The 17,863-nt window shown below is 42.4% G+C and overlaps 1 protein-coding gene across 2 annotated transcripts in view; it reads left to right on the forward strand.

Annotated features, from left to right (window-relative positions):
• The first annotated feature begins 235 nt into the window (after nt 1-235).
• The window catches only part of MTMR10 (myotubularin related protein 10), a 55,921-nt gene continuing 38,293 nt past the window's right edge, over nt 236-17,863 (forward strand). For both annotated transcript variants that reach the window (XM_081887645.1, XM_081887646.1), the window contains exons 1-2: nt 236-405; nt 6,625-6,685. In XM_081887645.1, the coding sequence (XP_081743771.1) occupies nt 352-405; nt 6,625-6,685 (115 nt within the window). In that variant the 5' untranslated portion in view covers nt 236-351. The remainder of the gene's footprint in view (nt 406-6,624; nt 6,686-17,863) is intronic.

The raw sequence follows: 17,863 nt of genomic DNA on the forward strand, positions 1-17,863 counted from the left end.
CGTCTGGCTCGTGCCATTGGCCTTCCCCGTGGGCTGCGGCTCCTCCCCTTCCGGGGCGGGGCGCCGGAGCCCCTAACTCCCGCCTTGGTAACCTTCAGCGCGGCGTGAGGATGGCGGAGGCGGGGTCAGGAGGGAGGGAGGAGCAAGCAGCGGCAGCCGACGCGACGACGGCCGCGGAGGGAGCGCGAGCGCGTGACGTCGGGGGCGTGGCTTCTCCGGCGTAGTAGCCGCCGCCGCCGCCGCCGCGGGCGTGAGGTGGGGCCGAGAGGCGAGCCCGGAGCTCCGAGGGAGAAGGAGCCAGCGAGGGGCGAGCGGGGTCGGCCTGGCTCGGGAGTCGCCGCCGCCGCGGTCATGTTTCCTCTCAAGCCCCCCAAGGCCACCTTCAAGTCCTACCTCTTGCCTCAGGTAAGGCGCGCGCGCCCGGGCGGCGGCGTCTGTTCCCCCTCCGAAGTCACTTCGGGTCTGAGGTGCGAGGAAGCCCCTTTCGAGCTCCGGCTTGAGCTGGAGGGAGCCGCCGCCGCCGCCGCCCTCGCCCTCCTGCTGCTGCGCGCGGGGCTCCCCGCGAGTCTGGGGCAGGAGCGAGGGCGCCCCCTCCACCTCCGAGGGGCCCCTAATAGAACAGCGCAGCCCTTGTGTCTTGCGCGGGGGGGGGGGGGTCCTAAGCGGATGACGGACCGTCTGCAAATCCAAGAAATGACAGCGATGATAGTAGGGAGCCTAGATTCATGCATGCGCGTGTTTCGATGTCGTCGCTCGCTCTGGGACCTTGGAGTGGAGGATGGGAAATAAATAATAACAATAAGTGCAATTCGCACTGAGCTCAGTGGGACTTCTTTCAGTGGGTATCATGATTTGGTTTGTTTTTTTACAGCTGAAGTCACCCGCTCCTGTCTTTGCTTGGTGGGACTTGAGGAAACACTGAGTAATACACAAGTTTAATAACAACAACAACAACAACAACAATAAACAACTGCAGAAGTTGCTTAGCTAAACATCCGCACTCTGAAATGTAGCAGGTGCTCCAGTGCAGCAGCATTCTCTGCACTATGGAAGCTTCCTTGGCAGCAAGTCAACTCCATGGGCTGATTTCTGGGAAAACATGTCCTGGAGCAGGGCTGTCACCTTGCAGTCCTAATGCATTACTTTGCAATGAGCCCTCTTCCCTCCTTTCCCTTAGTGCAACTTAACTTTTGAGGAAAGTGTGTCTAGGAAACCAGCTTGCAGTCTTGTGGGATTGACTTTTGCATTAACATGTTTAGGATTGCTTTCTTATGCCCTGGTAAAGAATGCTATCCTACACATACCTCTTCTTGGAATAAGCCCCGTTGGGGTTTGAGTCTGCATAGGCATGCATAGAATGGCCATGTGTGAGGCATGCAGTTTGTTTTACTGTTTCCTCAGAAGCAAGCTCCATTGTGTTCAGTCTGTGTGGGCTTGTTTGTTAATAGCCTGAAGGATCAGAGTACAGTGGTACCTCGGTTTACAAACTTAATCGTTCCAGAAGTCCGTTCTTAAACTGAAAACATTCTTAAACCAAGGCACGCTTTCCCTGATGAGGCCTCTCGCCGCCGGTGCCCTTCCACCGTTCGGATTCCGTTCTTAGACAGAGGTAACGTTCTCAAACCAAGACACTATTTGCGGTTTTGCAGAGTTCGTAAACCAAATCGTTCTTAAACTGGACTGTTCTTAAACCGAAGTACCACTGTATCACAGTCCCACTTTCCCAGAAAGTGGGCTGTGGAGATTCTAAGAACAATTGTGCTAATAATTTTAAATACAATGTTTCAGAAATATATATGGAGCTTGATGGATGACTCTTATTTCAAGCAATACAGTACTATAATCATGCCAAATTTGGAAGAATAGGCTTGTTGGTTCTGTATCATCCCCATGAAAGTGGCAGAATAACACATTCCTTAAAACTCACAACTAACTTCTTTCTCTTTTGTAAAGCTCCAATTTTGCTCCTGTAGTTAGTGAAATGGGACAGCAGCCAAATGGCTCCTTAAACTAAGGTTACAGTCGCCAAAATGGGATGTCTAGTTGCAATTTTTGAGCAGGACGGCTCTAAAGTCTTGTTTTTCAAATAATGCACTGACTGTGCTTGATTATCAGTTAAACATCTGACTAGTTCAGATGACAACCTTGAGCTAGGTTAAGAACTTTGAAAACTGAAAGCAGAAAAATCACTTTATCCAGGGACAGTCCACATATATTCCCACCTCTTTTTCTTAATGGTGACAATCCCATTCACAATGTAAGAATATTCTTCACAACTTTGAGCAGGGCTGTGGGGTGGGGTAAGTGAAGACAAGCTACAACAATTGACTATACTGTTGTTCACTGCTCTTGCTCAGGCTTTACAGAAAAAGCATTTTGGTTCATGAAATTCATTCTGATTGTGCATGTAAAATATAACAGATAGAATTCTACAGGATATGGTGTGAAAACAGTCAAGATCCAATGATCCCTAGACATGCACCTCCAGATGGTAGAGATGTCAGGTGCCATTCTGGCACCCAGGCATCTTCACTTGGTTGCAAGTGGCCAATAGCCAGGTGCAAAATGCGCCTGGTGTCTGGCTAATTTTGAGCACTGACAAGGAGCCAACAGTTGCAGGGTGAAGGTCAGGCAGACTGAAGCTCAGAATGAACACAGACTTTAATCTTTGAGAATTCTTGGAAAAGAAGTGATGTCCCTGCAGACTGGAGGTGTTGTCCCTCTCTTCAAAAGGGCGGGGGGAAACCCAGTAACTAGTGAGCTTGACATCGATTCTAGGAAAGGTCCTAGAACCTATAATTCAACAGTCAATCTGTGAGCACATAGAAAATGAGTCTTTAAGACCCAGCATGAGTTTCTCAAAAACAAGTCATGTTAGACGAATCTCATTTCTTTTTCCCCCTTCTTTTCTTTGATGGAATTACAAGCTTGGTGGATCAGGGAAATGCTGTGGAAATATTGTATCTTGATTTCAGTAAGGCTTTTACTATTATATATTTTTTGTGAGGAAGCTGGTAAAATGAGGATTGAACAAGGTAACTGTTAGGTGGATTTGTAGCTGGTTGATTGACCAAACCCAAAGAGGACTCATTAATGGTTCCTCATCACCCTGGAAAAAGTGACAAGTGGGGTGCCAACAGGGTTCTGTTCAACATCTTTATAAACGACTTGAATGAAGGAACTGAGGGGATGTTCATCAAATTTTCAGATGACATCAAATTGGGATGGGGGAGCTAATGCCACAGAAGACAGAATCAGGATTCAGAATGACCTTAACAGATTGGAGAGGTGACACTAACAAAATAAATTTCAATAGGAACAAATGTCAGGTTCAGCTCTTGGGCAGGAAGAACCAGCTGCACAAATATAAGATGGGAGACACCTGTCTTGTTAGTAGTACATGTGAAAAGTATCTAGGGGTCTTGGTGGACTGCAGTGTGATGCAGCAGCAAAAAAGCTAATGCTGTTCTAGACTGCATAAACAGAATTATAGTGTCCAGAACAAGGTAAGTAATAGTACCACTCTATTCTGCCTTGGTCAGACCACACCTGGAATACTGTGTCCAATTCTGGGCACCACAATTTAAGAAGGATATTGACAAGCTCAAACATGTGCAGAGGAGGGTGACCAAGATAATCAAGGGTCTGGAAACTAAGCAATACGAGGAGAGCTTGAAGGAGCTGGGTGTGTTTAGCCTGGAAAAGAGGAGACTGAGAGGAGATACAATAGCCATCTTCAGATATCTCAAGGGCTGTCACATGGAAGTGGGAAGAAGCTTGTTTTCTTCTGCTCTGGAGGGTAGGGCCCAAACCAATGGCTTAAAGTTGCAAGAAAGGAGATTCCGACTAAATCTATTGGGGGGGGAATTCTGTTAGTTAAGAGCTGTTTGACAGTGGAACAGATTCCCGAGGGAGGTTGTGGACTCTCCTTCCTTGGAGGTTTTTAAGCAGAGGTTGGCTGGCCATCTGTCATGGATGCTTTAGCTGAGATTCCTGCATTGCAGGGGGTTGGACTTGATGACCTTTGGGGTACCTTGCAGCTCTACACTTCTATGATTGTTTGTCACCTCTTTTTGTGTATAATGCCTCTTTGCATACTTCCCTTTCCCCATTATTTGGCAACTAGTTTAAATATGTGGCCTTCTATATACTTGGCAAAATTTGTATTTCAGTGTTACAACAAGAAATAGAGTTGTCTGGCTCTCCTCAGACTATCCCTGCTTCTAAATGTCCAGTTCATAACTTGGAGGAATGGCTAATATGTTTATAGGGATTACTTTAATCACCCTTTTATCATTAGACATTCTTTGCTGTTAGCAACTACTTGCTGTTAATAGCTCAACAGGTACACAATTTTATATCACAGTATCTTGAAGTTTAATAAAACCTGCACCTGTTAAGTGCTGAAGGCACAAACTGTAGCAAGACAAAAAAATATCCACCCTGGAGCTACTTTAAATTGCCTTCAAAGTACAACAATTTGAGTATAACATTGCTTGTATCTTGTATTTCTTACTTATTTTTAAATTTAGCTGTTTGTTAAACGAACTTCAGCCTGGACACTGAGATCCAGCTCTGAAGTGAGAGGTGAGGTTACATTGAACCAGGCCAGAGGCTTTTTTGGTAGTCGCTCCCATCTTCCCACTAGATGTCAAAACAGATACACAGTTATGTGATTTTTTAAAAGACATCTGAAAGCAGCCCTGTTCAGGGAAGTCTTTAGTGTGATGTTGTATTGTGCTTTACTATTTTTTTGTTGGGTGGGGCTGGGGCAACCCAGTCAGATTGGCTGCTGCTGCTGAATAATAATAATAATAATAATAATAATAATAATAATAGTAAATTATCATTATTATTTTCTTATTTATTATTATTATTATATAAAAAACCAGCCTGATTTTTTTTCTTTTTAAAATTCCTGTTTGAAGGATTAAAGTTAAAATGCTACTTGATTCATGTTACTGAGAGATCTGAGGTTAATTTTTTTGGTACATCTAACTCTGATACAACCAATTTTAAACTGTATTTTAAACAGGAGCTTTTTAGCAAATGTGAAATACCCTGCTTTCAAAAATGATTTGCCATTAAACTTAAAAGTTGACTTCCTGAAGCAAAAAGGTGTTGGTTAGTGAAATTAAAGGGCTGGGAGAAGTTACTATTTTTTCACTGTGACATCAGATAAATTGGTGAGTAAAGTAAAAACCCTTGGGGTGGGGGTTGCTCATTTTTAAATAGGGTGAGTCCTGTTTCATACATGCATGGATGGACACAACCAGAAAATGAATGGAAAAAGAAAAGCTGACACATATGTCTGTCAAACCTGCTTACCTACTTTCCCACCCTTAGGAGTGAACAAAAGTCTTCAACAGGGAGGGGATGTTCCCTCCCTTGCTTCCACCACATAGAGAGGGGCCTGGCAGTGTGCTTCATCTGCCTCTGTCACCTGAGTTCTGTTGCATCAGAAAAAAAGCCAATGTAGTTCAACTTAGTTCAACCAGATGATCTGGGAAGCGCCCCCCCCCCAAGAGCATGAAGGCAATAGCTCTCTTTTTCTATTGTTTCCCCGCAAATGGCATTCAGTTGCATGATGCCTCTGAATTGTATGGTACACATAGCAATGACATTCCCTGGAACTCACTCTCATGATGCCATCTCTTCTTGGCAGATGATAGATCTTGTGGAATATTGTTTCTAATTTTGCACCATGCGACAACACCATGTTGCTGTGGCAGAGCTTTTGATGAAAACTCTCCCCTGATATCACAAAAATTGAATCCTGCCAATTACCCATTCCTGGATCAAGGTTAACCATCGTAATTACTTTTTTTAAAAAAAAAATCTGTCCCACTTCTTGACATAAAGCTTCTTCTTTTCTCCATCGTATTGCTAATCAAAATGATTTGTTTTCCTTTTGGCCAAGCACAATTGAAATGCATTTGCTTAGATTTTTACTCAGTTTTGGAATTAAGCTTTTTTAAAAGATAGATTTTTTAAAATCCTTGTAAGAACTGTGGAAGAAAATGCAAAGAAATAGAACATGTGACTAAAAACAGCATGCCAAAAAATCCCAGTAAAAGTAAGGCTGTTCCAAAGGGCTTACACCTTCTTCTTATGCCTGAGAAAGTTTTTTAAAATCTTCATGGCATGCTTTATGCTGCAGCAAGATGTCCAGGAGGGTTACTCACAGTTGCAGCATGTGCAGTTGCACATGCAAAGTTGATAAGACTTCCCATATTAACCCACTTGCATAGAAGCCAGTTGTTCTGATACTGCAGATAGTTGCCAGCCTTGCTGGAAGCATTATGTTTATACAGCAGCGGTCATGCACTGTATTTGCTACAGGCAGTTATGTCTGGGCCATAACAGTCTCAAATTGAGAGCTAAGGGCAGCTACCTATGTTTCTTTTATCTTTCTTTAATATCCTCTCTCCTTCTCTTCATTTGCTGTCTCTCTTGGTCCTTTTCTTTTCTTCTTTCTGCGCGCATACACACACACACACACACACATATCACGAGAGCGAGCTATGGGTTAGGTTAGAATATGTATTTCAGACTAGGATTCCACAAGCAATTTAGATTAGTTCATGTATATTACATCTCTCTTTTATCACTATTGTGTTTCAGACTGAAGACAAGATAGCGCCGGAGCCTAGACTTAAAAAATTGGAGCCAGTTCTTTTGCCAGGTAAGCATTTTCTCTCTCGCTGTGTTTTGGGGCCCATATGGGTATATGCAGGAACATGTTTGTCAATCTTTAAGATACCTCTTCCTTATTCTGACATCTGATCCTTTTCTACTCGGTGTTAGAAACTGGGGTAAAAAGGCTATTTGCCCCAACCTGAGCACTAAAACAGTATGTCTAGTTGCATTTTTAAAAAATTCAGCAATACTTTTTATATGTTTGTTTTATTCATTCAATTATTCATTCAGCCTTTATTGGCATAATTTAGACAATAAAATCATAAGAGAGAGAAATCATGCATGAAACATTGGTAATCCAGACATACTAAACATATAAGACATATAAAAGACTCAGTAGCCACCATAAAGTAAAATCAAGTAGTTTTAAATTTGACTTTAAAAATTTTGGCTAAATATCCTGAATAATGTTGAAGAGAGGGCAACCCAAAATTATATGGTATATTGTATCTGGTGTATTCATACCACAAGAGCAAAGTCTATTCTGGAAGGGTATTTTTTGGAATGTTCCAGACAGTACAAATGGGGGGGTGTTTGAATGGGTTCACAAAAAAAGCTTTATGATACAAAGGGGTATCTAAATTATAAAAGTAGTTGGGTAGCTTTCCATGACAAGGCTGCACACCTAAGTAAGCAGATGTGCATACAGAGGGCTGAATAGGATAGTCTTTGAAATTCATGATCTAACAGCCTCTGCTTAATGATAGAGCAAATATGTAACTCATCCAGTAAGAGGAGAGAATCTATTGCAGTCCCTATTTGTTTTAGCTTAAAGGTAATTGCAGAAAACACGTAAAATTATGTGAATCTCTCAGTAAATAAGTTAGGCTTTCAGAGTGTGTACTAAAATGAATTTTTAACCACATTTAAAAGTCACAACTCAACCCCTAGATTTTAAGAGATGCTGATCTAGCTCAGTACATATTGTTAAAAGAAGGATGCCTTAATACCCTCAACTTTAAAGTCTGTTATCCATAAATGCAGAAACTGATTGATTGATTGATTGATTGATCAATCAATCAATCTTTATTGTGGTCAAAGACCAGACAGCAAAATTAACAGCAGCAACGTACGCTTCATCAGCATCAAGTGGCGGATGTAATTAAAAATTCCCTATTAACTTATTTATCTTAAAAAATAATACTCCTTCAAACTAAAATCAGTGTTCCAAAGTTTTTAAAATCAGTGCTCATTCATCAGCCATCACTGTCACCACACTATCTTGTCCTTGTTGCCATAAAACAGAATTTTGTGACAGGCCTGGTGATACTCAGATAGTTGTCGGCAAGAAAGTATTTAATATAGGTTTCTTCAGAGCAGCCAGGTAATTTTCTTAATAATGGCAAAATTAGCTCTCTTCAGGTATCATGATACAAAGGGCAGTATAGAAGAACATGCACAATGGTTTCAATCTCATCAGAGTTGCATTGGCATAATCATTATTCAGTTGGGATGCTGCGATATCTGCTCTCTAATAATGCTGAAGGGAGAACATTAAAATGGGCTCTGGAAAATGCCCAATGATGTTTAGGGTTGTCCAGGCCACTTAAGTGGGGACGTGGGTGGCGCTGTGGGTTAAACCACAGAGCCTAGGACTTGCCGATCAGAAGGTTGGCGGTTCGAATCCTCGTGACAGGGTGAGCTCCTGTTGCTCAGTCCCTGCTCCTGTCAACCTAGCAGTTCGAAAGCACTTCAGAGTGCAAGTAGATAAATAGGTACCGCTCCAGCGGGAAGGTAAAACAGTGTTTCCGTGCGCTGCTCTGGTTTGCCAGAAGTGGCTTAGTCATGCTGGCCACATGACCCGGAAGCTGTACGCTGGCTCTGTCTGCCAATAAAGCGAGATGAGTTCCGCAACCCCAGAGTCGGTCACGACTGGACCTAATGGTCAGGGGTCCCTTTACCTTTACCTTTTAGGGTACTTAAGTAATTTGCTGGGTGTGATCTTTGAGGTTCATGTAAGGATTTATAAATTTTAGAGGACTGGTTAAGATCATTTTGGTATTCTATATCCCAGATTCGTGCTTTAATTATACCATATTTTTGCTCCATAAGACACACTTTTTTCCTCTTAAAAAGTAAGGGGAAATGTCTGTGCATCTTATGGAGCGAATGCACTGGGCGGCAGAGGGATCCCTCGGCTACAGCTGCAGTCGCGAGCTGAGGGATGCCTCCGCAGCCAGAGCCATGGCTGTGCAGCTATTGCTCTTGCTCTGCTGGCTTCTCAGCACAGCGGGATGGGGGACAGAAGGGGCTCTGTGTAAGGGCTCCCTTGTGTCCCCCATCCCGCTTTGCTGGGAAGCCAGCAAGAGCAAGAGGCACTGCACAGTTATCGCTCTTGCTCTGTTGGCTTCACCAGTTCCAGCAGTTCATTGGTTAAAAAAAAAGATACCAGCCCTAAGAGCCCTGCCTACCCCATCACGTGCATGTGCCTTCCAATCCCACTGTACTTGGAATGGAGGCATGTGTCCCATGAGCCAGTACAGGGTGCATTTGCTTGGAAGTAAGCCCCACCAGGATGCGGGTGGCGCTGTGGGTAAAACCTCAGCGCCTAGGACTTGCCGATCGCATGGCCGGTGGTTCGAATCCCCGCGACGGGGTGCGCTCCCGTCGTTCGGTCCCAGCACCTGCCAACCTAGCAGTTCGAAAGCACCCCCGGGTGCAAGTAGATAAATAGGGACCGCTTACCAGTGGGAAGGTAAACAGTGTTCCATGTGCTGCGCTGGCTCGCCAGATGCAGCTTGTCACGCTGGCCACGTGACCCGGAAGCGTCTGCAGACAGCGCTGGCTCCCGGCCTATAGAGTGAGATGAGCGCACAACCCTAGAGTCCGTCAAGACTGGCCCGTACGGGCAGGGGTATCTTTACCTTTAATCCCCACACAAGATAATGATGCACAAAAAAAGCATATTGAATGGGGCTGCTTGGGGGGCTCCCTCCCACCCCCAGCATTAAGAAAGAAAGGAGAGATGAAGGGTAGGTGGCAAGCCAAGAAGGGCGGAGGGGATGAGGAGGAGAAAAATAGATCAACCTTTTCCCTAAAAAGCAAACTGGGAAGTGGGATGCAGATGAAGGCTGCCTACTTTGTCTCTTCCCACCCCCGACCATACACAGCCTACATTTTTAACAGTTGCTATCATGTGGAGTAGATGAATATTTATTTCCCAGAAGGCTCACTGTGAAGCTCCACTTTTTCTCCAGTCCTATAACTTAATGTGAGATTAAGCAATAACTGATTGCCACACTTGGATGCTGATAAAGCAAGTGATGAAGCTTGCCTCTAAGCATGGATTTTCCTTTTTACTTGGGCTTAAGGGTGAAGAGAGCACTTGAGTAATGGTCCGTGTTTGTTGCTCATGTATTGTGTGGGAAGGGGCCAGAAATTCATGGTAGAGCACCTGTATGTAAATGGTCCCAGGTTCAGTCTGCAGAAAGGGCTGGAAATGCATCCTTTCTGAAACTGTAGAGAGCAGCTGCCTGTCGTTCTGAACAGTCCTGAGCTAGATGGACCGGTAGTCTGCTTCAGTTGAAGGCAGCTTCCTATGATGTTGTTCCTATGTTGTCTGTACAGCACCAGTGACATGCACTCAGTCCAGGACCGCCACTGAATTGTCTAAAACTCTGTATAAAACATGTAACTATTAAATCTGTAAAAGATAACTGGCAGTGCCCCATCTGTGGGTATAGTAATCTAAAGTAACTATGGCCTCTTAATTTGACTAATTCTGTGCTGAACTTTGGTTTACAGCCCAATGGGTCTTTCTTTTATCAGTCAGAAGCACAGAGAGATGCTGGCTTGTCCTGCACACAGCTCAGCTGCATTCTACCATAGTCGTTGCACAAAGCTTAGTTTTCCACACTTCATGATTTATTGGTATTTGAGATTTCTCCACACTTGGCAACGGACTTGCTGTTTCAACCTACTTGAAGGGTAGGAATAGTTGCCGGGTCATGAACTGCAGAGAACATAAATAAATATCATACAGGAGGCAGCACACTGCCCCCCCCCCCCGGGAGCTGCTCCCAGATTATTTAAGCATACATTGCAAACAGATAAAGCAACCCCCTCTGTTAGCTTACAAGCTTAAAAGTGCCTCACATCCAAGTTATCAGAATTCAGTTTTCCAATTAAAATAACAGCATAACTTTCGGTGTGTGTTTTCACTGAAGCTTTGACCCATGGAATATTTTTGTGAAACATTCTAAAACTGCAAGCAACATGGGAGGCAGTTGCTGATGTGGGCTGAAGAATGAGTCATTATTGAGGCCAGCTGATTCTGCAAAGGACAGTCTGACTAAAGAGGAATTAGAATGTCACATCAGAAAATAGAGAATTTAAGTGTAGGGGGACTGAAGATTGATATACTGTTAGGATATATAGTGAATATTTTGCATTCTCTGTATAGTGGGAGTGCGTCCAGAGTACAACAGTGTCTTACTTCCCTGTTAGAGGAGAAAAAAGGAGTTCCACCTCTGTGCGATAGTTCTCTATCCTGTTGAATGCAGCTACAACAGGGGTAGGGGAACGTCCAGCTTGTGGGCATGTAACATTGGCCCTCCTTGAATCCCAGGTTGGCCTGTTAGGCCCTTCCTTGTTGGAGTATGGCACGTTCTCCCCCCCCCCCCCCTTTATGGGCAATGCAACTTACCTTGCTCCAGGATCTTGAAGGAGTGTGCAGTGAAACTAGCTGCAGTGGAGGAGAAAAATTCAATTTTAGCAGAGGTTTCACTTCAAACCCCTTTGTGTTCCTAGAGCAAAGCCTCCTTGAAGCTTCGGAAAGCTGTCGGGACAAACGCTGGCTCCCTTGGCCTGAAGCGAAATGAGCTCTGCAACCCCATAGTCACCTTTGGTTCAGGGGTCATTTACCTTTTACCTTTACAGGCAACAAGCAATTTACTTGTGTCCAATTGACTTGCAACTCTGCACACAAACATTGCGGTGACGCAGAAGTGGCCAGAAAAGGGTGGAGAACAGTGGCTGTGTGGAGCGGAGCATGCAGTTACCCAGAACGCAACACCCACACAAATTGGGGGTTGCCTGTAATGTCAAGTGCTTGGTGGGTGGGTGAATTTTTCAAATTTGGCCCAGAAGGGGTCGGTCAGATATAACTGGCCCACCACACCCAAGGTTCAAGTTTCATTTTTGTCTGTACTAGAAAGAATATCATAGCAATGAGGAAGGTTTTTAATGCTTCAACCCCATTTTCTCCTCACTTTCCAGACAGCAAATTATACAGTGTAAGTTTGGGATTTCCCTCCAGTTGTAGGAAGTACCAGTAGTTATGAGACTTAATTGGTCATCGTTAGTAGGAGCTTACCCTCCAGTGAGTTGATATTGCTGACAGCATAGAAGTGAAATAGGCATATTGACTGTGACTTGTAACAACACAGGTTTCTATTGAATTCTGCAGAAATTTAGGGTGGCATTTCCATGGGAAAGCTATTGCTAAAGTCCTAACAAACTTTGGCCAAAAAGAGGCCTCAGTTATTTTTCATGTTTCATCTTTCACAACCAGTGTACAGAATGCATAGTTAACCAGCTAATTCAGGTTGCAGGCAGGTAGCATTGTTCCCTGCTAGATCTTCTAATTTCGTCCTAGCTACATTCCATTACTTATTCTATGCTTAATTCTCTATCTCTAAATCAGAATATTTGAAGAATAAACTTCGTTAACTTTCTATCTATGAATGTTCTGAAATTTGCCCATTTTATCAGAACTCTGCAACTGCCCTTACTAACATCTTGAAAAGATGTAAACTCTGCTGCTGACACACTTCAGCAAGTTTAGTTGCACCCTGCTTGCTTGTATTACTGTTCTGATCAGAAGTGAGTTAGTCACTGTCCCTATTTAACATGCTCTGTTCTCCTGCTCCCAAAGAGCTAATGTAATTGGGCAGAACCAACTGATGTATGTAGTTTAGTTAATTGGTTAGAATGTCTTGATAGGCAACATTTTGTAAATTCAGATAATAAATGTTCATCTTTTGTTACCCTTTCTTCGCACACTCTACTTCCTTCTGTTGTGTGGGTGGGATCAACGAAATGTCCTTTATTTACTGTTCTCTCACCCCTCTTTTCTTCCCACATTGTCAAGATGGTAGTGCTAGATTCATAACAACAGTGTGGATTCCTGTACGTTAAACACTGAACCCCAAAACATGAAATTTTAAGCCAAGTTGGAGTTGTACTGCTGTAAGTTTTGGGTAGTGTTTTTGTGTGTTGTATGTTTTTAAAAAGCACAGATTTAGAACGTTCTCTCTTTTTATATTCCTTCCCCATCAGTTGCTAGATGCATCATCAAACACAAATCACAGTATTCTAGAAGTATGTATACAGTTGAGTTATGCTATATTTCCAACCACCCCAAACCTGGTTTCTGTGATGCTATTATTATTATTTTTTACATTTATATTAAAACACTTGCATTTAAAGGAGAATTTAGTTTCAGAAGCATTGGCATGGCATGTGTCTAGTTCTATATTAAGCACTAAAATAATTTCTTACATTTGTGGTTCAGTGCAGGAAGTTCAATGACTGCTTTGGTTGTTCTGAGTTAGGAATGATTCATGTGCTAACATTCTACCCCTTACGCTTAAAACTTTTATGCAGGCTCTGTTAGAGGAGGTTGCATTTATGCATAGATGGGTAAAATTATAGGTAGGAGCTATCATCTCTAAACTAAGCTTGGACTAGTACAAATCACTGAATTATCTGAGAATACCCATGTTCCTATTTATTGTATACTTGATATAACTCATTTTTATAGACATACGGGAAATATCCATAACAAAAGTTTTGACTGAAACTGAACCCATTTTCAGATTATTGTGGTTCTTTTCCTTTCTCTACTATTAAACCTGTGAACCTCTTTCTTCAATCAGATGAGAGGAGTCATACATATTTTATGCAACTAATTGTGGTCTGGATTTGGAACTGAGAGGTTCTTTGTGCATATTTATAGTGGAGATCCTGACCTTAAATGACATGCAGATGATGGTTGGTTAATTTACAAGTGCTTGGAAAGGGGCATTTGTTCTCATCTGAGCCAATGAATGGTCAATAGCAGACCAGGTTGGGATACCAGTTAGTGTATGCCATGGTTTGCTTCTTTGGTTGTGCTGGAACAAGCTCTTACTTGGCACAACCAAATGTAGATCAGAGCTTTAGGAGACAAGCAGTTAAAGGACATTCTCAGGGTAACAAAGATGATCATGAAAATCAAGAACAGTGTGTGTAATAGCAAGCCTTCTGGGGCTTTGAACTGGTTTTCTGAGTGGACATTTTAGAAAATGATTATTAATCTTACTATGAGTTTATATCATGTGTATATTTGGCTAATAAAACAATCTGTGGCCTTTTAAACTGTGGGGGGTATTGTTTTTGTTTGTTACTATGCTATGTATTTTTGGGTTTTATGTTGTAAATTGCGCTGTGATCCTAGGATGAAGGGTGGTATAGAAATTTAATAAATAAACAAAATAAAATATCCCACATTTCTCCCAGGTTGGAATTCAAGGTGGCTTCCAACATTTTAAAGTAGTAGTATCAGATACAAAGTTTTTATTTATTTTAAAAAAAACTAGTTAAAAACAGTATTTAAAATATATTAAGACCCATTAGAAAAAGGGTTTGGCCTGATAGCCAAGTGATCAGCATCGTCTGCAGCAGGAAGGTCTTAGCTTGCGGGCAGAAGGATAACAAACTTGGAGCCAATCTAATCTCTCTTTCGAGGGAATCCCACACTATGGGAGCTGCTAAGAAAAGGCTGCTGACTTGTTTTGATCCATTAGGCAGGTGAGGGGATGAGGGAAGAGGAAAGGTTGGGGAGTGGGGAGCCTTGTGGGTGCCTCATTGGGGTATGGCATTATAACTTCAAAGTAGGGGCTTGATGTATGTCTTCTGGTTTGTTGTGTGTTGTGGGAAATGCTTGACTTATCTGGGGCAGCGATCAACATTGCATAATATTAAAAAGTAATTTTTGTGACCAATCTGAAAAGCCCTACTCTTTTGCTCATTCTTATCACTTCCATCGTAATCACTTCTCTCTCTTTCCTGTAAAAATTAAGTCATCATATCAAGAGATCCTACTGAACAATGTAAACTGTTACTCTTTCTGCAATGTCCAAATACTTTGGTTTCCATTCTTAATTATAAAATTACCTCATTTTGAGCCTAGCCCCATGTAATCTGCCATTAGCGTCAGCATCTTAAGCATTAATTCACAGGGAAGGATATTGAATAAAATCTGAACAGGTGGCAACAGTTAAGATAACAGCATGCAATTACTTCTAGATCTCTTGTGGGACCACTAACACATTGTAAGAGCTCATGAAAATTCCCTTAAAGGTTTGTCAAAAAGCACTTCATGAGTTTACAAATAGAATCTCACCAGAATGCAGTTTTTCTCTTTTGAACTTTAAAATAGCTACTGAGCAAGCTGAACAGAAGATTCATTTAAACATGGATTAGAGGAAATTTACATATAAATGCTTGGTGCATGCTAACAAACCCATCCTGTTTTAATATTCCACTCTTCAGTAAGAACTCATGTGACTGAAAATGCTGTGAGACCATAATCAGGTCAGAAAGCAAATTTATTCAAGGTTTTTTTCAGTTTAATATACTAGTTTGCTCTCTGGGTATCTGTTTATGTACAGTGCATGTGTAAACCATTATATGGTTGAGAACTAGTAAAAGGTAAAGGTAAAGGTACCCCTGCCCGTACGGGCCAGTCTTGACAGACTCTGGGGTTGTGCGCCCATCTCACTTAAGAGGCCAGGGGCCAGCGCTGTCCGGAGACACTTCCGGGTCACGTGGCCAGCGTGACATTGCTGCTCTGGCGAGCCAGAGCCGCACACGGAAACGCCGTTTACCTTCCCGCTGGTAAGCGGTCCCTATTTATCTACTTGCACCCGGAGGTGCTTTCGAACTGCTAGGTTGGCAGGCGCTGGGACCGAGCAGCGAGAGCGCACCCCGCAGCAGGGATTCGAACCGCCGACCTTTCGATCAGCAAGTCCTAGGTTGAGAACTACATCCATCTAAATATGCTATAAGCTGCTGCTGCTGCTGTACCATAAGTGCACTAGGTGCTGGGAGAAATTGTGAGAGTTTTCCCTAGAGAAGTCCTGTGCCCGAGGTAAGACTGAATGATTTGCTGGGATGATGTGCTGGAAGTTCCTACTTCAAGTCACTTCACTTCATGGGTGGCCTTAGCAAACCACTATTTCTGATCCTCACTACTTTTTTGCCCGCCCTCCCCCAAGCTACAGCTGTCTTGTGGCAGTAATGGTATACAGGTTGATATATTCTGGATTGTTTTATTTGATGTTTTAATGTGTTGTAAACTGCTTTGAGATGGTTTTCTTTAAAATATTGAGCAATATAGAAATGATGATGATGATGATGATGATAAATAATGTAAATGCCACCACAGAAAGAGTGCCTCGACATTCCGTTGTGGTGACAGCAACCTAGGTTTAAGGTGCCATTTGGAGATAAGCTTAGATATCTGCGTTTCTGATAGTGGCAGGAAGGCATCACAGGGCCCACCTCCAATTCAATACTACAACTTCTTATTTTTCCACGTGCCTATATCCTTTCCCCAGAATATATCCTAGGACATTTCCCATGTCAGCTGAGTGCATGCATTGGTGCTGGATTCCTAAAATGTACTGGAACAAATGAGCTTTTACATCAGAAATAATCCAGTTGTAGAAATGTGCAGTAAAAAAAAATTCTTAGTCAAAGATTTTGAAGTTTTACAGCAAACATAAGCACGTGTTTAAAAGCACAGATACTGCTAATATGACAAGCAATATGGTACCCACCCTTCAGCCTAAAAGAAAATCTTGCCCAGCTTTCAGAAAGACAAGCCATGTTCAGGATGCAGCTGTTGAGTTTTGCTCCTACTTGACTTTCTTGGTTGCATTTCCCTTTGATACTTACATGACTTCCTTCCTGTTTTTGTCACATTAAGTAGACTTATTACATTACAATGCTTTTGGTACCAGTTAATTTTGCTGGCAATTTGCTCAACAAAACCTAAACACAGAACCCTAAAACATCAGAATACAATGCAACATAGACATGGGAAAGGGATCTCCAACAAACAGTTGACGATCAGGTGTGTTTTTTTAAAGGTGTCCCATTCAGTCATTCATAGTACAGTATTTACGTGGCTTCAGTGCTCACTATGTGAAGTAACTTTCAGTGTTATGTCTCTGCTGTTTAATAAACGATAAGCTTTCATACTATTCTTCTATTAGCTGTTAACATGTTGAGAAGGCATAGGATTTATATATCTGTAGTTTACTCTTCAATTTCAAGCCCAAGAGCACACGACAGGTGCCAGGTTCTTCATCTGGCTTTGCCCTATTTGCACTACATCTGAGGACCTTGTTCAGCAAATTCTTCCCATCTGTACAAGTTGCTATGTTCAGTTCAGCAGGTGACTTTATTCTATTTCAAACGAGAGAGAGAGAGAGAGAGAGAGAGAGAGAGGTAGTATATATTGAAAATACCAGATTGAAATAAAAATAAACAAACCTTAACGGTGGACAACATAAAATAAATCTTGATTGAGGTGGAAGCCCAAGTGTTGGGGCTGGTTTCTGGAACCTAAAATCATACTCTCTGCTTTTTCTTCTGGCCTCCCCCCATCCCTCCTCATCTTTTTATAGCATGCTGTTGCATAGTGATATTTCCTGTTTTAGCATTTTATGCTGCCTCACTTCAGAAAAATACAGTGCTCACTTTCATACAGTGAACTGAGGATAAGCTATGTATAAGATTTTGAAAGTTGACATTAGAGCAAGATGCCAGCTAGCAAAGTGTTCATGGGTGTACGTTAAACATAATCTTTTAATGAAATCAAATTGTTGCATGTGTTTTCTAAAAGTATTTGAAATGTAACTCAAATTTGAGAGAATGTAATTTGGATGTAATCCTCTGGCTGGATTAGTGAGCATGGATCTGTGAATGTCTTCACAGTAATGTGGTGGGTGGGTTGTTTTCTAGTTTCTTGGCACTCGTCTCTTGTTTCTGCTCTTTGACTATTCAAGTCACACACAAGTGACTGTCGTTCTGCCCTCAGAACAGCTTATGCCACGGAAAAGGAAAGTGAAGGAAACTGCACTGTTGCTCACTTTAAACATTATAGAGAGCAAAT

This window comes from Podarcis melisellensis (assembly GCF_964234715.1).
Source record: "Podarcis melisellensis genome assembly, chromosome: 14".
NCBI classification, from domain to species: Eukaryota; Metazoa; Chordata; class Lepidosauria; order Squamata; family Lacertidae; genus Podarcis; species Podarcis melisellensis.